At 36.8% G+C, this 24,106-nt stretch overlaps 3 protein-coding genes across 6 annotated transcripts; all 3 read right to left on the minus strand.

Moving 5' to 3' along the window:
* Positions 1 to 356: 356 nt before the first annotated feature.
* Positions 357 to 1,457, minus strand: LOC122043147 (ethylene-responsive transcription factor 3-like). The gene has a single exon (XM_042603627.1). The coding sequence runs from the start codon at positions 1,185 to 1,187 to the stop codon at positions 564 to 566; it is 624 nt and encodes a 207-aa protein (XP_042459561.1). The 5' UTR covers positions 1,188 to 1,457; the 3' UTR covers positions 357 to 563.
* A 1,979-nt stretch (positions 1,458 to 3,436) lies between these two features.
* On the minus strand, positions 3,437 to 6,314 carry LOC122043148 (plant UBX domain-containing protein 4-like). The gene is made up of 4 exons (XM_042603628.1): positions 5,722 to 6,314; positions 4,562 to 4,877; positions 4,031 to 4,126; positions 3,437 to 3,946 (listed from the first exon to the last, which is right to left on the minus strand). The coding sequence occupies exons 1-4, from the start codon at positions 6,270 to 6,272 to the stop codon at positions 3,569 to 3,571; spliced, it is 1,341 nt and encodes a 446-aa protein (XP_042459562.1). The 5' UTR covers positions 6,273 to 6,314; the 3' UTR covers positions 3,437 to 3,568.
* A 2,481-nt stretch (positions 6,315 to 8,795) lies between these two features.
* Positions 8,796 to 21,680, minus strand: LOC122043149 (histone-lysine N-methyltransferase TRX1-like). 4 transcript variants are annotated; one of them, XM_042603629.1, is made up of 25 exons: positions 20,924 to 21,677; positions 20,744 to 20,795; positions 20,590 to 20,664; positions 20,020 to 20,239; positions 19,032 to 19,155; positions 18,701 to 18,805; positions 17,627 to 17,826; positions 17,375 to 17,467; positions 16,948 to 17,045; positions 16,540 to 16,701; positions 15,146 to 15,271; positions 14,918 to 14,965; positions 14,713 to 14,830; positions 14,572 to 14,637; positions 14,438 to 14,499; positions 14,234 to 14,290; positions 14,010 to 14,078; positions 13,689 to 13,884; positions 13,288 to 13,569; positions 13,094 to 13,155; positions 12,941 to 13,018; positions 11,198 to 11,293; positions 10,291 to 10,394; positions 10,039 to 10,211; positions 8,796 to 9,103 (listed from the first exon to the last, which is right to left on the minus strand). In XM_042603629.1, the coding sequence occupies exons 1-24, from the start codon at positions 21,490 to 21,492 to the stop codon at positions 10,070 to 10,072; spliced, it is 3,204 nt and encodes a 1,067-aa protein (XP_042459563.1). In that variant the 5' UTR covers positions 21,493 to 21,677; the 3' UTR covers positions 8,796 to 9,103; positions 10,039 to 10,069. The 4 variants fall into 4 exon arrangements, 3 of the variants coding, with proteins under 3 accessions (XP_042459563.1, XP_042459564.1, XP_042459565.1); XR_006129452.1 differs by lacking the exons at positions 8,796 to 9,103; positions 10,039 to 10,211 and adding an exon at positions 12,173 to 12,260 and having other exon boundaries at positions 20,924 to 21,680; XM_042603630.1 differs by lacking the exons at positions 8,796 to 9,103; positions 10,039 to 10,211 and having other exon boundaries at positions 11,089 to 11,293; positions 20,924 to 21,679.
* Positions 21,681 to 24,106: the final 2,426 nt, after the last annotated feature.

Here is a 24,106-nt window from a genome sequence, read left to right on the forward strand (position 1 = left end):
GAGATATTCCATAGTAAGTTGAGAGAACTCTTTTACCATTTAATGTGCTAATGCAAACGAAGAACAGGAAGAAAAGAAGCAGTCAGAATCCAAATACCCACCTGGATCAGTTTAGAGATCTGAGAAGGTGATCATACTTTCTCTCGGCTGCGAGTTCTAAAATCTTACTTTCGAAAAAATATTTCTCTGGGGCTTCTAATGGCATGATCACCAGAGGCTGTTAATGAAATCACAAACAGGGGGGTAAATCTTGGCCTGTTGGAAGACAAAGGGAAATTTTACATTCATATTGGTTTTTGTTTTCCTCTAGTTTTAATGAATTGGAGGGAATTGTTTCTACTGAAGATAAGACCAGATTAAACGCAAACCTCAGATTTGGTTTCATATCACCCCATTCATATATTCTAGACCAAGCTTTTAAACTGCAAATACAACCCCATAGATGTAGATCTAAGTATGCAGTGACAAAGATCGATCGATTTTGAGAGAGAAGAAACGCAATCGATAAAGAGGGAAAAAAACATTTCTTGAAACTATTTTGTCTTCTAGGCCGATAACGAAGATCAGAGGCGGAGGATGGTGTCTCGGAAATCATCATCAGGATACGGCGGGAGGTTGAGATCAAACGGCAGTGGATGCCGCCAAAAAGATACGATATCGTCGTCGTTATCAACAACGGAGGAGGAGGATCCGCAGTCGCTATGGCAGTCATCGCCGCCGATCAGAACACGCGGGGCCGGAGGTGGTTTGGCATGCTGCCGCACGCGTATCGGCACCGACGAAGACAGTGGCCTCGGGCCGCTGAAGGACTCCACGGTGCTGCTGTGACTGCTGGAGGCTGGGCGTTGAGCAGGCATCGGCGGACGGTGATGCTGGCCATTAAAGGGGAAAAGGCCAGCCGCTGTTACGGCTCGAGGAAGGGGAATCGGAAAGCCGGACGCCGACGAGGGGAAGTTAGTTCTGGCCTTAGGACCCCGTAGAGCTACAGCCGCCGCGTCGTAGGCTCGGGCGGCGTCCTCAGCGGAGTCGAAGGTGCCGAGCCAGACCCGCGTCTTCTTCCCCGGGTCGCGGATCTCCGCCGCGAACCTACCCCAGGGCCGCTTCCGAACGCCGCGGAACCGCTTCTCCGACGCCGGCGACGCAGAGGCGTCAGCAACCGCCTGCGCACGGCTCTTCCTCATCGCCATCGATCCCGACTCCCTTAATAAAAATCTGTCCACCGCCCTCTAAGCTGTGAGCAACTTAGGATCAGAACCCCGACGCCCGGAGGAAGCTAGGAACGAGAAGACGCTTAGAAGGCGGATCTCGCAAGATTCATCTCCATCATCGCGCTCGTTGTCTTCACGATTTGATCTCCCGCTCGCGATCTGGATCTCCACCACCGCCTCCGCTTCGTCGCCTCTTCCCCCTCCGACGGGCAATTTATTTTATGCGCCGCGGTGGTATATTTGTGGGTACGAATTGACCAAAATGGCCAAAATTCTTTTAATATTTAATTAATGAAAATTAATTGCAACTCTGGGAACGCGGAGGTGAGCTGCGGTGGGATAACGTTATTACTCAGTATGACACACACAAAACGTACCAGATCAGTCATTGGATATTTCTCTGGGACCTTGTACGTCTAGTGGCAGTCAATTTGGGCAACCGAGAGAGGTGGTCGAACAAAACCCGTGAAACCTGCAGCTGCGGATCGGGTTTGAATCGAATCCGTGAATCCTGTAAACCAATTTGGATAACATTGATTAAAAAAAAATTAAAATATGTATTTATATTAAGAATAGAGACATTATTTGGATTTTGTAAATTGCACTTGAGTTGGATAAAGCATTTCTTATCATTTATTTTATATTAAAAATAGAGTATTTTGATAAGGTGCAGTTAATTTTAAAATGTAACTAGCATGATATTATGAGCTGTGCCGGTGTCTGTGCCTGTGCGTGCATTTAATTCGTCCACGTGGGTTCGCGTCCGGTGCCATAGGTAACGGGAAATCTACCCAACTAGGCCGGAAAACTGGTCAATCCGCCGCCGCCCCGGAAATTTGAGCGGTGACGTGGCCAGCAATGGCTTGGCTTGCAAGTTTCGCACTTGCAACCGCGCTTGCATTACATGAATGTGAAGGTAATTGGAGAAAGACACGTGGCCAAGTAACCCTCTTTATCGTAAACCGAGGCCGACACTGACCCGTCGAACCCGCTGCTGGACCGCGGCCAGACCGGACCGGTCAAAGGCGTGCAGGCCTGTCTTCTGAACAATAATAATTCTCAAATCGACTTTTTTTTTCTCTCTTTAATTTCTTTATCAAAAACATTTAATAAAGAAAAGGAATTCTCGTGAATCGAGATGGAGAGAGAAAGAGTCTCTGAAATCGACAGGTAATGGAGGGCAATGGGTTCCGTTCATCGCCTGAGGTTCGTGGAGGTGGACCCGGTTCGGTTGAATCAAATCGATTCAATTCACTTGGCGGTAAGATTGTTCTACAGAAATTTTAGCAACAGCTGGTTTTTTCTAGAACCCTACTCAAATCGGAGAGCCGCGGGCCCACCTCTCCGGGCCGCCACCGGCACCTCCGCCGCGTCGTCTTCTTCGGCCCGTCTCGTCCTCGTCAGGCCCGTGATCGCGCGAATTTTTGCTTGTCCTCCGGGGAAATAGAAAAAAAGGCGCCAATTCTCATTTCTCGATCGGTTTCTCGAAGTGGCCGTTGCAGCCTCTTTGACCGCCGTGCTGCGCTCCTCGGGATGGGAGCCCCGCCGCGGGGCTCTGCTCTGGCGACGTTCTGCCACCGCGTGCGACGTCGGGGTCGTCGGTGGCACTGGCGGACGGGTGTGGCTGTGGCTGTGGCAGGCGGAGGCGTGGCCCTGGCGTCCGAGGTGGGACCCACCCGTCTTCTTTACTTGAACAGGTCTATTCGCAACCGGGTTGATCACGGAGAATAAACCGCAGGTTTAATCTTAATCGAGTGGGTAGTTAATTGATTAGAAGCAAAATAAGTCAGGTTGCGATTCAGACAACCGGTTAGGTTTAATCACCACAGATAAGCCGCGGATTTAATACGATTGAAGAGAATTTAATGTCGTTTCCAATTCATTGAATACCCAATTCAAAATTCTCAGCCGTTGAATTATCTCTATCAATATTTGCCTAAATAACAAATGATAATTTGCATCAAAATTAGAATTATCAATGAGCTAACAGAATCAAACTTTACATTTTTTAAACTATTCAATAAAATAATTAAGATAAGTCAAATCGAATCTAAAATTAATTAAGCTGCTAAATTTGACCAGGCTCAGTTTGAACTTAGTTCTTTTGAATATTATAGTCTTTTAATTTAAGCCTTTTCTATTGCTTGAAGATTCTAAATCTTTAAGATTATTTGATTTCTTTATTTATTCATTCTTATTTATGCCGTGGTACCTAAAGAACACTCGAATGGCACCAAGAAGATTTCATGATATTTTCTATCAGTTAAGTATCAGAAGCAATTCCCTAAGGTTTTTTCAGATAGTTTCAGCAGAGTTGCGATGAGACTACCTAGTCCAATAGCAATGCAAATAAAGGAAAACTAGCCTTTTTGAATGATGACTGAGTTCGCAAGGCCTGCTTCATCGATCGTCTTGTCGAGATCATTCAGTTGCTTGGGCGGAAAACCAACTGTCTGCAACTGGTAAGTCCTAGACGAACCAGGCCTCGATGCGTCAATGAATGCTCTGATGTGGCCTACAGTATGACGCAGGTTGAAGCTTGCCACCATGCGCGCGCCATCTGCTAACCTTAGCTGAATTGAAGTGGACGGCGAGAGGGCATCGACCGAAAGGCCTGATAATGATGGAGCAACAGCATTGGATGCAGCAGCTGTAGCCTCAGTGGCTGACTTATCACACAATCCACCTCCGAGAGTCCTTCCTACACCTTGAAATGCAGGAGTTCGTCTCACAGGTTCCTGTCGAAGAGAGGAAATCTAGACCATGAGAGCTCAGCCTATAAGAAAATGCAGAAGCAGTAGCTAGTTTCCGAGGAAACATACAGAATAATCTTCTTGCCGGCGTATGAGATTCACATTTGCTGCAGTTCTCCGATCTGCTGGTTCAAGCTCTTTGGGGCATTCGGACTTTGTAATGCTCTACGAAAGAACCACCATGATACATTGAAAGATAAAAGCAATAAAACAGTGACTATGCAAATTTTGGATGAAAGCAGTCAAAAAATAAAATGGAAACAAATTAAAGGGTGTTATAGTTATAGATAGCACTCTAGTGATTTGTTTCAATATATACCCACACTAAAAAAAATGTCCAGACCAGTTAACAAACCTAAATGGCATAAGGATGCTATTGGTGTTTACTCAAACAGAATTTAGTAGCGCTATTATTCGACCTCTTACATGCGCCGCAAATGATAGTCTGTTATTTGCTGCTGAGACAATAAAAAGAAGAATAAAATTGATCACGAGGAAAGATGAGTGGTCGAATATTGATAGTTGAAGATCATAATTAGTAGCAAAGATCATAATTAGTTGAATACTTCTCGATGGATGAAAATAGTAGAAGCTACTTACCGCCAGAAAGGCAGCGTTCTCAGGATCATCAAACCTCCTTAATGGACCATCATTCACAGTAAATCCATTCCTCCAGAAATAAATGTTGTGCATGATATTTTCTGGTCGATCAGGAGCAGGAGCAGTAGGAGCAGGAGCAGTAGGAGCAGGCGGTACTGATTCACTAGACAAAAGCCTACCAGTTCCAGTAAAACTTCTTGAACTAGAGGATTGTGAAGGCTCAAAAGGCCCTTGGCCAGCGCCCATTCTCTGGGCTTGTTCAAATATCGCATCTACATTATTGCCACCTTTTGCAGGATCTTGAACAAGCATGCCGCTGCATGGTAATTATATAAACAACATAAAAATCATTAATACTTCACCATGTCAATAAGAGGTTTGATTATCTTATAAAAGTTTGGAGTCGTTTAGGAAGGCATTAAGTGATATCAAGCTCAAACACAAGAAGGTTAGCCAAATTACAGGTTAAGGTCATTAGTAATGTTTGGCTAGAAGTGGCGTTATATAAGTTTAATTGAGATGTGTCGATTTCATATGAAAGTCTTCCTTCCCTCAAATCTTGATGCAAGTATGATTCGGTCACAGACCTAAAAATTCAATCATGACTAATATCAGAACAAATCATACCCGGCAAAGTTTAATGGCACAGATTCGGCATTGTCACCAGAAAATATTGTCTAATTCATTCAAATCCAATAACTACATAACATAATAAGAATCAAATGTTAGGTCAAACCTAATGCATACAACAAAAATGTGATTTAAATTTTGCTATTTTACATGCTTTAATTAGATAAAATTATAATGGTAGCTAGGTCTCAAATCACATTTTGAGGTACCAATACTCTAATCCTCCTCATGTTAAGCATTCAAGAACATACTAAAACCAGAAGAGAAGAAACAGATTCAACTTACTAATCCTCCTCATGTTAAGCATTCAAGAACATACTAAAACCAGTAAAGGAGAAGATACAGATTCAACTTACTAATCCTCCTCATGTTAAGCATTCAAGAACATACTAAAACCAGTAAAGGAGAAGATACAGATTCAACTTACTAATCCTCCACATGTTAAGCATTCAAGAACATACTAAAACCAGTAAAGGAGAAGAAACAGATTCAACTTATTGAGATCAAGAATTTCATCGTTAAAACAATACCTTTTCTCGCCACCGGTGTAGTACTCCTGCGGCCCATCCTCGTCGCTGTCAATGTCCGGATCTGCTCTCCTGTTGAAATCCGCAAGGGTACGGATGGTCGACCGGCTTCCAGAGGGCTTGGATGCCTTCTGATCCCCTCTTGAACCGGGTGCCGCTGCCGACCGAGTCGCTCGGGGTAGCGACGCAGCGGCAGCGGCAGCAGCCGTCGAACGCGTCACGCGCAGCTGTGGCGCAGCGGAAAGGGATTCCTCCGTTGGGAGGTATTCTTCGTCCTCGTCGTCCTGGCCTCGGTGGAGGGGCGATCGGTGGCCCTGGGGATCGTCCTGGTGGTCGAAGAAGGAGACGATAGCGGACTCCAGATTCCAGTCTCGTAGGTGGTCCTGAGAATCGGCCTGGTGGTCGTAGAAGGAGACGATGGCGGAGTCCAGATTCCAGCCGTGGCTCTCGAGGAAGAAGAGGGCGCCTTCCTGAGTGGTAGGGGCGATGCCAACGAAGGTCTCCACAAGCCTCTTCTTCTCCCCCTCCTCCAAACTACCGCCACCAGCCTCCATCTTCGCTACCCTTTCTCTTCTTCACGTTCGATTTTTAATATCTAGCAAGAGTTTTCGAATTGGGCTGTGTAATTGGGCTTATTTACGTCGCATTGACTGCGTTGAATCGTCAGAACTTTCCTTTATATTTTTTTAGGGGGTCAATTTTATTCTCGTAAATGTATAAACACCCAAGTAAGCAATAGTTGGCTAATATCTTATTGTGGATGTTTATCGATAATATTTTTTATTTTATTTAGATGGATATCAGTTTTTAGAATTATGCTGATGGTTAGTTTACATAAGGTACAATAAAACACTAGATTTTATTAGCATCCTAGAGCCAGATAACCTAGGCTCAAGTAAAACACGGGACGACTCAAACTATGACCAACAGGCTGACTTGATATCTAATAAATTTTTAAAATAATTTAAAAAAAATAAAGAAACATAGAATGTGTTTTAGCAACTTAGAAATATTAGGACATTTTGGGAGTTAAAGTAAAGGAGAGGTGATTAGCTCAAATTATTTTGTTGATAATGATTTGTACTGCAAGACTTAAATTAATACTAACATTTTTTTTATTTTATTTGATATTTATTTTTTGAGGTGACTAATTCAAGGATCACTCTCCTCACTTACAATACACTATGAAAACCTCCTTCTAAGAGACAGAGAAGTCTCGTACAAGTACATACGAGAAATACAACAAGAAATGTAGTAAAAATAAGAAAATAAATACAATGAACGATTTGTGCTCTTGATCTCTTGTTGTTGTGGATTACCTCTTGATAACTTGAAAAGTGCAGGAACACTTATTTCCAAAAAGCTTCAAAAGAATTGGCGATGAAGAGTGGAGAAAATGAGTTGATTTGAATCTTTCGAATACCTTATATCCCGTGGATTATGGTTCCCAATCGATTGACCTTACTCTCAATCAATTACCACGTCAGATTCGAATAAATTCAGTCATCCAAACCTAGCAACGATTATTTTCTTCTTCTCTCAATCGATTAGTTAATCGATTACGTGGCTTTAATCGATCACTTGATCGATTAAGAAGTCCACTATTTGTCATGAGTTTCTCCTCCTAATCAATTATCTAATTAATTGGGAAACTCACCTTTTATTGTGAAAAAACGCTCTCCATCGATTACATGATCGATTGGTAGTTTCAATCAATCACCTAATCAATTCAGAAACTCATTGTTCGCTCATAAACTCTCTTAATCGATTACTCAATCGATTGGATAAATTTTGATCGATTACCCAATCGATCAAGACACTTTTTGTACTATGTTTCGCCAACCAATCGATTACCTAATCAATTGGCAAGTAGTAAATTGTGTAGAGCTCTAAACAAGATTCGTTTCGCACCCGAGATCATCTCATTCTGATATCCGAATCAAAAGTTATGTCCTTCGAAAATTTAAACTTTTTCGTTTCATGTCAACTCTCTGTTAGACTTACGACCGCCAAGTGTCCGATCAACTTTTGACCCACTTGCACTTTCTCTTTGTCAACTTCTCATTAGAGTTCCAATCACTAAGTACAGTCCTCCTTGATCCACTTGAATATTCCTCTTACCTAGCCTTAGTTAAGATTTTTCATTACCAACATACGATCATCTTTGACTCACTTAGATTTTCCTTTGCCAACGTATGATCTTCCTTAACCACTTAGATTTTCCTTGGCCTAACCACAGTAACGTGCGATCCTTCTTGACCCACTTGGACTTTGCTTTGTCTAACCACAGTTAAGACTTCTCTTTGCCAACATACAATTCTCCTTGACCCACTTAGATTTTATTTTACCTAACCACAGTTAAAAACTTCCCTTTGCAAATATACGGTCCTCCTTAACCCACTTGAACTTTGCTTTGTCAAACCTTCGAGTTAAGACATTGCTTTACATAACCTCCAATTAAAACTTTCCTAATCAAATATCTAGTCCTCCATGACCTACTTGACTTATATCTTGTCAACCTTGACTTCTCACATATTGTCTAAAACATATTATCTAATCATCAAAACTCAAATCCAAATTCACTCGAAACTTAATCAACTAATCAACCTTAACCCAAAAACTAGGAGTACAAATGAACCAAGTCGCTCTTGAACTGCTCACAAATAACTCAATCAAAACTCAATTCAAACTCAAAGTTGACTGAACTTGAACCGGCTTGATTAAAAATCAAACCAAGTTTAAACTTAATTATTATTGGCTCAATGGCTCGTTGAACCAAATAAATCAATAATAATATATATTTTTATAATACATAATATATTAATTTATTTATTAAAAAAAAATCAAGCTCTCCCAAATATAAAACTCAAACTCAACTCTGCACGAGCAAGTTAAAGCCGAGCCAGTATAAATTGAGTCAAGCCAAACTCGAGCTCAAGCCTAAGCTTGACCAAGCTCGGCTCATTTACAGACTACCAAGGACAATTGCACCCATCATTTTCCAATGGAAAATACCAAAGGACATTTAAGCAACAGAATGCTCGCCAAAATAACCGCAGCAAGTTAGCTTTCCAAAGTGGAACCAGAACAAGAAGACGCACTTGTCATATAAATAATTGAACAAGATAACAGATACAGATGCCGTTCAATAACTCTTGGTTCGAACTATGTACACAGGCTTTTCTTTCGCCCTCTGGAGGTAATCAAGATTAAAAAAATAAAATGCATGGAACAATCACATGCAACTAAAGAAATCGACGACATAAGTATTGGTGAGAAAAAAAAACATCTCATTTAGGATAATCGAATCATACTCATCGATCTGACTATTTGTCAGAAGCATAAGTAACAAGGCCGAAACAATTGATGAATGAGACGATGAAATCTGCAGCAATAAGAGGATAACAAATTAGTGATTGGAATTGTAGATGAATGAGAGAAGATGTTCAGTAGCTGTCAGATGTTATAAATCTATTGCTTTTCCAAGTAGACTGTCTGCATAGTATTGATCTATGTAAACTGCAAGACCAGCCATAATATTCATTTCTGGAATATAGAAGAAAACCACATGTTATGAGGATTACCACGAAGAGAAAAATTGGCATCATGATTATAGCAATAAGCATAGCATCTCATGAAAGGTCAAATAAAGTCACAGGTTAACTCCTAGAATACAAAAATACTTTGTCAAGTAATTCGTCAACTGATTTCACATTCAAGGCTAAACAACATAATGACACCTTGGTATTGCTTAACCACAAAATCCTGCTTGAACATACTTGATCAAAGAGTACGATTCTAGCATGAAGTTGATACTGACTAAACCAATTGGCAATAATGCAGTGGATAGACTCAAAAATGGGATTGTAATAAGAAACACTATTGACTGACATGCTCTAAAATATTGTTGGACGAAAAAATTTCATTTCACATTTTTATTTGGAAAATTTAGTTCAACTGGCCAAATGGTCAGGGCATTAGACTATTTTTCTTTGAAGCAATAAAACCAAGTGAAATAGGAATTATCATAAAATGATCCAAATAGTTTACAAGACTATCAAAATAGCATCTAGATAACAGATATAAGAAAAATCACCACTTAGCTATTGATTTTTGGGGACCTTCCAATCTCCTAAAGCTCAAACGAACAACTAAACGTTTTTGATGTTTGGAAACTCCTAAAGCTATATATCATGGCACTACAAGGTGTTGGATATTCACTTCAAGCATAAAATTTTGCATATGCTTTTAAACAAAGAATACAAACATAAAAAACATAGTGAGATTCTCAAATAAGATGATTATCAATCAAATACCCACCCTAGGCTCAAATGCTTGACCAAACTAAGCCTCATTCACCTTTCAACTGAGTTATTTCACTTAGAGGTACATGGATTTTGGCAACCTGTTCTTCTGCTTCAGTGTCATTGACAATCCCTCGACATCTTGGAAAGCCACAATAACAAGCAAGTCGTTCGTCGCTTGAGAAAAATCTGATTCATTGTTTACAAGTAAGAATATACATCATGAGGGAAAAAAAAAATAGACACAGGAACATGTTTCGAGCAGTACCTATAGTCATATGTCAATTCCTCCCACTGGTTAATATCACGCTTCGCAAATATAATTATATGCTCGTCACCATTAACACTTATGACCCTCGAATAACAATTGGGCTGCAAAAGTGAGCATATTAAGAATTTTAAATTAGCTGGTAAGGAAATGGAAATATATATAAACACTAATATTGCAGAAAAAAAAATCCAGATCAGAATGAATTGGTCATATTGATCTCCAGAAATAGAAAACATATCAGAAAACCACATTTCAAATATCAATGCAAAAAAACAGTTTGTCATAATGACAGATGCATACAAGATACACCAACAGGTTGATGCAACAAACTTTTCAGCATAAAAATGGGAAAAATATATGCAAGTAAAAGCAGCCTGCAAAGGATCGCCATTTGGTACTAGTGCTTCACTGGAATTTATACGTTTTGGTTTAAGATTGGAGCGAACACGCAAAAGATGTATTTAAAAGATTCAGCATTTTGGAAGAGTTCAAGATAGTTTCAGATTGCCTACAAAAAACAGTACTTTGTGCTAATAAACTAGGAAGATGACAAGAATATAATTTTCAGAATTACCTTAATATCTAATCACCATAAATAATGGAGAGCATGGATCCAGAGAAATGTAAAATGTACAATATATACTATCATGATTAACTAATAGAAGATGGCCATTATCAACTCATTTCAGTATAAAGAATGGAAAACGGAAGGCTACTAAACTTGTTGTATGTATAGTTCAAGTACAAGCAAAAAATGAAATGCAACTGGAACAATTAACAGAAATTAGATAGTACATCAATGATAGAGAGGAAGGCATTTGCTTTCTTTTGAGATGGAGATAAATATGTTTTTTGCAAATTTCCACAACAGAATTTTAATCAAATTCAAGATGACATATTTTACTTCACAAGAATGATTAATCAAATGAGCTATGCTTCCTGCCCTTGTTGCATCAATTACACGCTCATCATCTATACGGAACATGTATGTCCCAGCACCCTGCAAACAAGCACAGGTAATTAAGTGTTTGTAGTTGTGTTTCTCTTTGGCAACAAACAAATGGGTATATTATGTCATTTATTTCCCAAGCAATATCTTGCAGAAATGTAAACAATCTGTAGATAGTAGCAAACTAATTAGAGAAGTTTTATAACTAAGCCATAAGCCTTCACAACATTAAGTTATTGTGATAACAAGAAAACAATGAATTAAGGTTGCTCAGATTCTTGTATGACCGATAAGCAAATCAATCTTAGCATTTCCTAGAACAAAATTAAGAACTTAAATACTCCAAGAGATGCAAGTTCAAAGTAGCAAATAACTACATAAAAATTGCAAAGAAATGCAAATGTTGCAAATGACATTTGCAATTATCTTGTTTGGTTGACAGCAAATATAGAACAATTCTACATAAAACTAAATCTATTAAAAATATTAAGATGTATGATGAGGGACATGTTTTCACTATTTATACTCATTATTTGCTAATTTTAATACCAAATAAAATGACATGATGATAGAGAGTAAAAAATTGGTTGAACATAAGTACCAGAACAGAGTTCCTAAACAGTTATTATGATGAATTTTAGAAAAGAAACGATCGTCTAACAAGGATATCGATATGATAAAAGATGATAATGCAGTAACTGATTGGATGTATTTATTGTAGTTACTGGGTTACTCAAATGTCAAAAGTTCTTAATTATTACATTAATATTAAATGAACTTGCGAGTCTTATGCTAATTAGTGAACTGTAGAGAAAAACTTTAGAAATCATATGTTTAAATTGAGTAGAAGTATAAATCTGAACAAGGGAATGTAGTTTCAATAATACAAAAAGGGAGTCCTGGAGGGGCCCCCGGGGTGAGGGTTATCACCTTTGCTGCAATCATAGAAGGGAATAGCTGAGGTGGATGTATATGAAATTGCCGTATGAATTATAGATGTAGTGGATCTATCATTCATCTAGGAGTTAACAATGAAGGAAACATTAATAGGATAAAAAGTTGGTTGAAATAAAGATGAGGTTTTAGAGAATGTGAGACCATTGTGTACCTCATGGCCAAAAGAAAATTTTACAAAACCATAACACAACCTATTATAGTTTATGGATCATAAGCAGTTACAAAACAATACATATAAAAGTTAATGAAACAAAAATGAAAATGGTAAAATGAATTACTAAAAATGAAAAATATTAATATACAAGAATATCTAGCCGCACCTTCAACAGATCTAAATGAGAGAATTAATATTACATGGACATGTTCAAAAAAAAAATTCAATGGAGTCTACCGTTATGCAAGTTGAATCAATAAATTGAAAGTGAAAGAAATACAAAGAGATGAGATGAAAGGACTCCAATTGACATAACAAATAATGATTTAAGAGATCTACATATTAATGGATCTATAGCTTTGCATAGAGTCAATGAATAAACAAAACCTGCAATCCTTAAATTATGTTATTTTCCATTGAATATAGGATTTAATCCTCTATACTGACATATGGTAAGGTGATTTATAATATAAACTTTCCATTGAAAATACATTTGGAAGACAAAAACCAAATATACTCAAAACTCCATTTTATCTTTAGAACAATGTAGTTCAGAATAAAGAAACAATAAGAGAAGGAACACTTACAACTAACGAATTATAAATGAAGCGCTCTCTTATATCTGCTATTGTTGGCCGAACAAGTTCGCCTATATACTCAATTACCTGCATCAAAACAATACTTATTTTGATGAGATAAACTATCCAACAAAATCCAGAGAATCAATCACTGATGCATACCATGTCCCCAGCCTTGTGCAAAAGTTTTGCAAAAACACCAAACCCATGAATTTTCGATTTTCCTATCAGAGAAAACACACATGTTTAATGATACAAATATATAAAGCTACTGGATTACAACCATTGAATGGTGAAAACAATACAATGTCAAGGTATTGGACTACGAGTAACTTAGTTGAAAATACTGAACTGACCAAATGCAAGACGCTTTCTGAATGTTGTCTTCATGTTTCTGTACTTTTCAGCCATTGAACAAACACTAGCATGCTTCTCAGACTCAGAAGCACTCTGATTAGAATCATCCATAATGCACTGAGCTTGTGAAGAAATACTGCTTGATAAACCACAATCATTTCCATTTTGACAATAACCTGTGACCAGATATGGCTGATTCTCTATATACAATCGTTTTCGAGATGCAGTGTCAAGAACCTGAGGTTGTTTCTGACCTCGTCTCCCAGAGAAATTATATGGCTCTATTCATTAAAAACAAAAATGTTCAATGTTCAAAAGAAGCAAGTCCGATGACATTTATTACGTAATTGAACAATAACATAATGCAAATTGTGTTAGAACATATAGCACACATGTTTACCACTCCTTGCACAGCCAGAAGCATTGGGTGCAGGAACAAAACTTGCATCTAGCTCTGAGGGTAAACTTAAGCTGTTATCTGTAGGCGGCCTTTCCTTTGATGGCTGTCTATGTTTCTTGCAGAAAGAAAGTAAGCGGATGCATTGATCATCATCCTCGTCGAGTGACATGAGATGAACTTTTTCTTCATCCTCTAACTTTATACAAAAAGATAAACAATGCAATACATATCAAATAGTGCAACCCAGAAGTATGAACAAGGATATCAAAAAAAAAAAAAAAAAGGATCCAGAATAAAGGGATTCCTGACGATAACAAATACCTCAACACAAAGGCCAGCAGCACGTGCACAGAGAGTATGATATGCCACTCGACAAGTATTGTGAGAGCACTGTTAAGATATATTTGTATCAAGTTAACATGTTTACTGATGAAACCAGATGGCTTGCATGCATACACAGTTGATAGGCATTGATTAAATAGGAAAAGAAATGGTTCCATGAAATTTGACTATCGGTAAAGACAATAAATTTTACAGATTAAAACCTGTATGCAGGCTCCATAAGCTACCCCACAGATGCTGCACAAGAGTTTCCACCTATCCTGGTATATCATTTCAAAGAAAATAATATCAATACCGAAAATTTACATTGAGGAGAGCAGAATTGGTAAAGTTATAGTTCCAGAATACCAAAAAATTACAAAACAAAATGTATCCAATAACTTGTCCATAAAAAATGAAATATGTACTTTGTGAATTCTGCATATTCCATCAATGGGCTCCATTCTCTTCACATTTACAAGGCATGTTTCTGTGGAAAACTTATTAAGTTAATCACAATCAGTTCATCAATTATCACTCAAATTTATAGGTTGTCAAATACCAGGTATCCACATTGCACAGGTGAGGTGAGCCCAACGACCATTTGTTGTAGGTTTAATTGCACCACCTATTAGAATTACAGTTTTAGGTTTAATCGATAACATCAATGCCAAAGATCTCTAAGATAACTATACAACTTTACCAAGAACAGGACAGAGACAGCATTTTGGAGGACTCTTTGGTGCCCCAGGCCGACATAGGTTGCAGAGCCAAATAGCTTCATCCACTGGTTCCAATTCACCATAGCACTTGGCATGAACCTTGAAAAAAGAGCAGGTATTAAAAAATTATGAATTGGACCTATATGCAATTGGATACAAAGTAACATTAAACTTGAAAAGGTGTACCATAATTCGGCATTTGTCACACTGCAGGAATAAATTGTCCTCATACTCCTGCATAATAGATCAACTGTTTTCATAAAAGACTCATAAGAAAAGAGATCCATTCAGACACAAGTGATTTTAATCAATAGCAATATATATATATATATATAAAGAAAGAAGCATGCAACCAACATTTGTAGCCATAAACTAATGTGAAGGAAATTCCACACTAGGGCAAAAACACTATACCTCATCCATGTCGCAAACACCACATCTGTCAAGATCTTTCCAGTCAACGCGAACAGCTCTGTATCCCATGGACGAATCGCTACTGTTTTCATAATACTTTGAGCACAATCTAGAATTTGGAAGTTCCTAATGATTTAGAAATTCATCATGAAACCAGATTAATACAGAATAATCACACTTAATTAGACATGCACAATTGTTAGCCTATAAAGCTTTGTAAGTTAGTATCTATAAAAGACAGCAATGCCATAAGTTAATATATATTAACTTCAACTTTCATTGTGAAACTAAACTAGGATGTCACAAATTGTGTTCTCCCTATATCATCCAGCTATAATGGATGAACCTTGCAACATACATCTATATGGATGAACTTTCCAGAAAAACTAATAGGAATAATAATTAGAGTTCCACTACATGTGCTAATTTGAATTCAAAATTATCAAGATGATGCGATGGTTTCATTACATTAGCTGATTCCCCCTTTGAGTTTTATATTTCTTTTCAATACCTAAAACAATCATTACAAACTTTTTTGCTCCATACCTTATTGGATCTTCAGCATTGAATAGAGCCTAAAATTTTAATTTCCTCCTTCACTGGTTACATATAAATAATGTGACATGCCTTTGGTCCTTATCTTTTAAAAAATAAAACATGTTGAAAGATCAGGTTGTTTGCTAGCAATGGATAGCAAATAAAGTAGGTGAAATTGCCATCTGCAATCAGATTTCTGCATGCTTAAAGGACAGAAGGAATCATTTAAGTTGCCTTGTCATGTTGGTTGTTTCTCAGTGCTGTGGTATAATGACATGAGTTAGATACGAACCTTTCATCAGCATGAATGCTATTAGCAAGAATATATCCCTCTTAAATATGGCTTATTACTCTTATGGACAGAAGAATCCCCAGAAGAACTTAGATAAACTATGCTATCATCCAATTACCGGTAAAGGTGCTGAATTATGTAGATCTTGTCCTAGTAGACACTAGCTAAGCACCATGCTAATAAGAGAATATATGTAAGACTGACTGACCAAAAAATCATAGTATGAGAGAGTCAAAAATTAACAGAGCCAATAACAAAATTCCAAAATAAACCAAATTTAAGAAAGAAGCAAGTTCTTAAACGGCAGCGAAACACATATCACGGAAAAAGAAAAGGTATGGTAAACAAAATACACCAGTCATGAAGATGGTATGGAAAATCTCAGACTAAAATGAGTAAAATCTAGAAATAGATAAATAACCTAGAAATCATAACAGAAGTTTTTTGAGAAAAAAATACTATACATAAGATTTTCATAAACTAAGCTAAAGGGATTCACATAGTGATATGATTCAAAGAAAATGTAGCAACAAAGAATGTGGCATTAAATGAATATTTGACAAACCTGGATCAGTTGGGCTATCTGGGAGTTGGAGAATCCAAACATGCAAGACCCAGATTTATGAAGATCACTTCCCTCAGGTTCCACTTGAATCCCATTGCATTGCTTATTCTTTATTCTGTTAAAGATTTCCTTCCAACAAGCACTTGGAGTTGATCCATCAATCTGGCATTCAGATGTAGTCAAGGATGATGGAGATAACACAAAAACTGAAATCGTATAACACAAAATTCCTAATATACAAGATAATGTTAAACAAACCTAAAAATTTTAAAGTGTGTTCGTTTAGCATGCTAAAATTCCCTCTTAAATGATAAGTTCATGGAATGCAAGTTTAAGATCTATTCTTGCCCAGTTGTATGCTTTATACATATAAAATGGCATTTTATTTGAAAAACAAAAGAATCAAACCTGCTCCCCATCTTCTGTAGTGACTCTAAACAAAGGCCGAGTTTTTATTTTAGGGTTCCTCAAAATTTCCATTTTATACAACATGACTAGACTAGGATCTGCAACACAAGTATATGAAAATAAATTAGTGGAGTCAAGTTCAAAAGCAAGGCCTAGATATTAATATTATTAAAGATTCATCAAATTATCAAAAGAATTTTTTTCTTTCAGGAAAAGGAAGGTGAAAATAAACTAGTGGAGTCAAGTTCAAAAGAAAGGCCTAGATATTATTATTATTATTATTATTATTATTATTATTATTGTTATTAAAGATTCATCAACTTATCAAAAGAATTTTTTCTTCAGGAAAAGGAAGGTGAAAAGCCAACTTTGCTAAGCTGTGATTTCTCAAATTGCAAGAAGGCAACATTAGTTGCCAGATGCTAACCTTTAAATGATGTGAACTTCCGAAATGCTGTATATCCTTCAGGCCAAATGTGCTTCTTGCTATGGAAATAATCCGAATCATAAATTATTCTTCCTGAAAATTGATTGCAATACAGATCTATAACTACAATTTCATTTTGAAAAGCATAGTTTCAGATGCATTTGTACTACAACCAACTAGCTTGCATGATGTATGCAAGTTGTATGAGTATATAAAAGGATTTCAATGCTGAACATTCTAAGGGTTGATTACCTAAGCTAGTTACACAAAGATTTCCTATTTCAATAGGTGAGGCTTTAGTATGTTCACCCCCACTAATTGTGTAGCTTGCTGAAAGATCATCATCAGAATTTTCTCCTTCGTCCTCTCCAGACCCAGCCCTAATATCATCAACCTCAATACACTTTTGCAAATGCAGCATGCTCTTCGGAAGTTGTTGCTCAATCAAATACCTGTTGGGAAATAGTTTTAAAGATAAAAAATAATGTGCAGTCCAACTTATACAGCTACAGATGAAATACTTGCCATTCAAACATAAGTGAAGGGCAAAAAGGCAGGGAAAAGGGTATAGCATTTGAAAATAAACACAATAAGGATACAAAGACAATAAGGAAGCTTAGTGGTGATCGAGTCAGAAAGTGGAAATTGCAATACTCATCTTACAACTCAATTTTTAGATTGTGAAAATCTTCAGAATAAGATAATGCATTAATGGCAGATCAGTTTAGTCCCGCCATTGCAAGTTGATGCTTTATAAGATTAGACAAGCTATTAACTTTAAACTATGAAAAACACCTCACATTTTTCTTCACTGTATAGACAAAGAAAACACTAAACAAAGGTCCTGGCTATCGAAAATGCATCAGAAAATAATGCATTGCACCATATGTTAGCCTGTTCCGGGAACAATTGTTGCACATCTTTAGCAAAGTAGTTCCAGATACCACTATGTAGCTATTTGTGATGGTCATACCTTCATGGATTTGAAACAATAACCAAATAGAGCAGTTGCAGCTCTGATGACTTTAAAAGATATTTCGTTTATGGCATCTTGTCATTTTCAACTTCAAACAAGTAATAAAAAGCAAAGATTATATATGTGTACTACACGCTATTAGCCAGATGTATATATGCACTTTCATACAGTGAACTTGCTTACATGAAAGAAAAAACATGGCAGCAAAACAATGGCCGTATTATATGAAGTTCAAAGAAACATAGCAACTTAGAGAGTGCTGAAACTAGATGCAACAGGCAATTGGATGTATGGTTTTTTTAACTTTGAAAGGAAAGAATGGAAAATCACATATCAAAGAAAGCACATACATTTTTGCTTCATCCAAGCTTTGACAAAATCTTGCCTGCTTGCATTTCAGATGCAAAGAGGAAAGGAGGCCATTGAGAAACGGAATAGCCTGTTTCAACTTGATCCTGTAAAACAATTATTAAACATAACCTTTAATAGTCTACAATTCAAAAGAACAAATCCATAATCGCATATTGGTTTCTGAAAGAAGCACAATTTTCATGTAAGGCTCCTCTTTTATTCTAAGATCCGAAATCTTCAGTATCCAATCCAAAATTTTTTTAAAAAAGTAGAGAAAATGGCTTTGATGAGATAATGTAAAATACAACAGCTCTTAAATAAGAACTCAACCTTGCAAAATCATGAGTCCCAAAAAACTGTACAAGGATAGATTCATTTGTCCGGGAGGGCTTCAAAGCCTTCTTAGGACCAAAATTTGATTCACTAACAACAACTGCTGGCCACATAGCATGCCCTGTCAGTGAGAATGTATATAAATAAGAAGATTCTTTAGAAGATTATGCAAGTACCAAACATCTGCAGCCCATCTAGCAAAGACAAATACAAAATTATGATGTTCATGATAGTAGTCCCAACTGTTGGCATTTCAATCTAGCAATCAAATGTGAAGCAATGTATTAGAAGCTACTTAGATCAAGAAAAAAGTTGGCCTCATAATTCATTAATGCAAAAGCATATCTGTATCCTTGTGCTCCAGTTTGAGCAAACATATCCAAATGCTACCAATGGCAGATTTAAAATGTTCAAGCACAGGTGACTAAGTAAATATGAAGTAATCACACATATTTATTCAACTTTATTATAGTCTAGCTTCCTCCATGAAACTACATTATAAGAATAGCATATTCAATCATGTTAGAAATTCCTATTATAAAACAAGAATGAAATACTCAATGTTGTGCCTTCATGGCAACTGGTCCTTTTTTAGTACATTATTTCAACTAAATATTACTAGCACCAAAATGTGGATTTAATAAATAATGTCGAAGTCAGATTTGAGAACAGATGGTCATAGGGTGAGAGCAAGAGAAAACACAAAAAGATGCTATGTTGATGGATCTTGCAGCATCTTGATGGATCTTGCAATATTCAGTCTCAACCATCTACAATAGTAACTATCATATTAAATCTTCAAATAGTGTCGAGAGCGTTCATCAAATTTAATCCCAACATCTACAATAGTAACATTTTAAATAATTATGAAGATAATCATAAAGAAAATCTTTTCAAAGTTCAATCAACTTACTGCATATACAAATACCTAATTTGTAATCAGCAAGAAACATATAAGATAACTACACCATAAATTTACACATACCTGTAAGTTTTGCCCATACAAGTTCACCTGGTTCAAGACCTTGACAATCATGAAAGTTAAGTGCTAAAGCCAGCAATTCATTGTAATTGAGGCCTTTCTTCTCTAAATTGGGGACACCACATTTCAAACATAAATCTTTCATTTCTACACAAGATAAATGAAACTTTATCTTTTCATTCAAGAGAATCAAATGCTCGACATCATCATCCACATATTTAACCTGCATTAAGTTGAGTTTGTTTGAGTTAAAAGATAAGGCATAATGTGTATTGAGTAACGATTTAGGGATATGTAGGAAAATGCATATTAACTGTTAACATATCAGCAATTAATCATGATAAAAAGAAAATCAGAAGAACGATCACAGAAAGTAAGCAAATGAGCTTTCAAACTTCCATAAGCGAACTAGAACATATCACAGGCTCCTTATTTCATTTAAGGGAATACCACGAAAGAACTAAACAAGAGAAACGATGTACAGCAAGCAAAAGATGAAGCTTCCAAACTGATGGTTTTGGGGAGGTGTTAGGAGATTAATGAACGATTGACCAGACAAAATCCAATACATACTCTATGCTGCTTGGTGTTTGAATTGTACTCCGTGATGGAACCCTTGTACCAATCATCATCTATAGGCCAGAGAACCTGAAAAGCCTCAGTTAAAAGCTGATATCCACAGAAAATCATTTAGTCGGATACTCAGACAGTCATGGGAATTACTTGCCTTGCATTCCAAACCAATCAATGCATGCGGATCTACGCCTTCAATTTCCAACCTACAAGAACAGAGGAAGCACCTAAGTACATACTGCTGCTAAAAAATCCAAGAGAAAAACAATTCAACTTCTCCCATGAAGCACAATTCAGTATTAAATAAGCGGCATAGTGGCGAAGAAGAACTCACTCTACCCATTTTTTCACTTTGCTCCACCCAGAAGAATCCTTCTGAGGACCATGAACGTTCTTTCTCACCTCAGAAAAATTGACCCTCTTACGGCCTTCATTTGATCGCAATCGCAACCCGGACATGCCGCTCAAAGAACCGGAACCAGATCCCAACCTAAGCAATTCGTACTTCATACATGTCCTCGCCTTAACAATCCTCACATCCCCGAGCGACTCAGCCGCGGCGTCGAGCCTCCCCTTATCATCTCCCTTACCCGACTGTTCCGAACCCGATTCGATCCGGGGACGCTTAGCCCTCCGCTGGTAGACCAGTAACGGCTTCGCGGCGTCACCATTGCACATTCCCACAGGCCCGACATCCGAGGGCTTATCCTTCCAACCCACCTCCTCGCCCCCGCCCGCCGACTCGCCGGTCATCCTGGTCTTCACCTTCTTGGACGCGACGGAGGAGGATCCGCTAGGGCTGACGCAGGGAACGGAGGAGGAGTACACTCGGCCGAGCGGCAGGTAGCGCACGGGGTGCTCGACCTCCTCCTCGTGGAAGAACTCCTCCGCCGCGAGCACCATCGGCGACGGGGCGAAGCAGAGCCGAAGGGTTTCGGACCGCCTAGGGTTTCCACAGGACCGAGAGAGAGGGAAAGAGGAGGTTTCCTAATTTTCGCCTTCGGGCCTCCCAAAATCGCCCGTTTCCCGCCCCGACTGAAACTCGGGTACCCAAAGGCGTGTTCTCCTTTTGAGCCCCGTAGGTATTTATAAACCGTCCAAACTGCTCAACTAACTCCGTCATTGCTTCGCCTTCTTTGCACTGAAAGCTGAAGGCAATTCTTCAACAGACAGGAAATCTGATATTAATTGTTCAACAAATCCATTGCATTCTTCAATTTTACTATCAGATATTGATGGACAATTTAAAGGTCTCATTTGTTGTTGTGTGTATTCGGATTTCTCTTTTATACAGTCATATTTATTTAGGTGGAACATGAATTCTATGACGTGAAGTGTGAGAGAGGAATTGCCTCTCCCCACATCATTGCCACAGATGAATTTATTTCTGCAGAGCAGAGTTTGCTTCTTTTTTCAGTTCTATCGATATCAGAAATATTGATAGTTTAAATTCAACTATACAAATTGAGATATTTGTGTATTTTAAGTTGGCGTAGACAAAATTGCACGTGCTCTGTGTATTTTCTTCGACCAATAAATAGCTTTTAAAGGGTTGAAATATCAAACAACTTCTATTTTATTCGACTAACAAATAGCTTCTGAAGGGTTACAATCTCAAGCAACTATATTGACTCATGGAGGCGCACAACTACTTCCTATTCTCTTTAGTCAGTCTTTGTCATTATTTTTACTAAATAATCGTTTACAGCAAATAAAATAAAATAAAAAATCGTAATAAGATTAGTTAGATCTCTAAAATTACATTAGCACAGAGAACATTGATAATTAAAATGATAACAAAATGCACATAAAGAATACCACGATAACAAAATGATAATATCATAATTCTAAATTAAAACCCATACTATCAGTATTCGGATGGAATATATCTATATGGTCCCATCTCTAGCTAGCCCAATCATCTTGTTTAGTGATATTTATCCGAGTCACACTTAGCCAAACTGAGTCAAGCTAAGTCAAGTTGCTGACTTACCGAGCTAATCCAAGTTGCCAATGCAGTGATCTATCAAACTATTTGAGCACTAGAGTACCTAAGTATTTGAGAGCATTTAGATGGTTCATAGTTTAACTAATAAAGTAGGTCGACAACAGGGTCGTTTCAAGGTTCTATGAGGCCCTAGACAAAAGAAAACATTTAGGCTTTTAATATTTTTTTAAAAAAAATTCACTCGCCCTTTTTCATTCGGACTTGGGACCAATAATAGTGGATTTATTTTTTTTAAAATAAAATATTAATTTAAAATAAAGTTTTATGTAAATTTTAGTTTTCTAACTTTTTGAGATGCAAAATTATTAATTAAATTTTTTTATTCGAGTTTTGATAATATTTTTTTAATTGATAAAATTGCTAGATTATTTAATCTTTCTTGAGACATTGTTGAACTTAAATAAGACTTTATTAATGTTAATTTTGAAAAACTTCTTTCTGCCGAAACTACACTAACAGGTATAGTTAATAATATTTTATAAGCTATCCATGCATTAGGAAAAGAATTTAATTTTTTTTATAAGGTTTAATACCTCAAGTGTGTTTTTTAATTCTGGATTTATTTTTTCTTTTAAAACTTTTAATTCTAAAAATAAATCTAAACCATCAATATCAATAACATATCATGTGTTCAAAAGTTTTCAAGATTTAAACATTTTATTTTTAAAAACTCATCATCAAGCCATTTTAACTTTTCTACGTCATATAAAAAATTAAAATTATCTTCATTTATTTTAAATTATTCAAATCTACTTTGAAGTGAAGAAATAGCATAGTCAATAATATAATTAAAGTAATTAATTTTAAAAGATTCTTAAGTGAAAGTTTCACTTCATTAATTTTATTCTCATCAAATTATTTATTTCTTCTAATTACATGTTTTTCATGAAAGTTTGGTTCCATATTCATTTCATTTGCAATCTCTTTGGTAGAAATCACAGCAAATATAAATTCATTTTCTCTATAATCATTAAAAAGAAACAAGACCTTTAAACTGATCTAATGCAATAGTAATGTTCATATCTTTATATTGTAAAAATTTACTAACAGTGTTAACTGCAAATAATATATCATACCTAATAAAAATTCAAAAATTTCAAACTCATATGTCTAAAGAATTTGCTTCACTTTTTGTTTTAGGATCATCACTAGTTTTTACAAGTTTATATAAAGCTTCTTTTATCTGCGGAGCTTGATATTTTATTGCTTTAACGCTTTCAAGATGACTTCCCTAACATGTTTGTGATAATGGTTTAAGAGTTAAATTAGAAACATGGTCTTGTAAAATTTTCCATCATTTTGTAGAAGAAGAAAATAATGAGTAAATACGTTGTATCACACAAAAAAATGTTATAGCACTAGAACAAGAATTAGTCATATCACATAGTACTAAATTAAGACTATAACAACCACATGGTGTATAAAAATCCCTATAATTTATATCTAACAATATATTTTGTACAACTTGTTGTTTACCTTTCATATTAGCCCCATTATCATATCCTTGTC

This window comes from Zingiber officinale, chromosome 2A (genome assembly GCF_018446385.1).
Source record: "Zingiber officinale cultivar Zhangliang chromosome 2A, Zo_v1.1, whole genome shotgun sequence".
NCBI classification, from domain to species: Eukaryota; Viridiplantae; Streptophyta; class Magnoliopsida; order Zingiberales; family Zingiberaceae; genus Zingiber; species Zingiber officinale.

Bases quoted from the DNA above. Each gene is read 5' to 3' on its own strand.
- LOC122043149 (XM_042603629.1), bottom strand. From the start codon at position 21,492: ATGGTGCTCGCGGCGGAGGAGTTCTTCCACGAGGAGGAGGTCGAGCAC. The intron at 14,500-14,571 runs GTATTTGACAAC...AGTTTTCCACAG, and splicing joins CTGTGCAATGTGGATACCTG to AAACATGCCTTGTAAATGTG. The intron at 10,395-11,197 runs GTAAAATATGTC...TCACTTTTGCAG, and splicing joins TGATTAATCATTCTTGTGAA to CCCAATTGTTATTCGAGGGT.
- LOC122043147 (XM_042603627.1), bottom strand. From the start codon at position 1,187: ATGGCGATGAGGAAGAGCCGTGCGCAGGCGGTTGCTGACGCCTCTGCG.
- LOC122043148 (XM_042603628.1), bottom strand. From the start codon at position 6,272: ATGGAGGCTGGTGGCGGTAGTTTGGAGGAGGGGGAGAAGAAGAGGCTT. The intron at 4,878-5,721 runs GTATTGTTTTAA...ATTACCATGCAG, and splicing joins TACACCGGTGGCGAGAAAAG to CGGCATGCTTGTTCAAGATC. The intron at 4,127-4,561 runs GTAAGTAGCTTC...GTTCTTTCGTAG, and splicing joins AGAACGCTGCCTTTCTGGCG to AGCATTACAAAGTCCGAATG.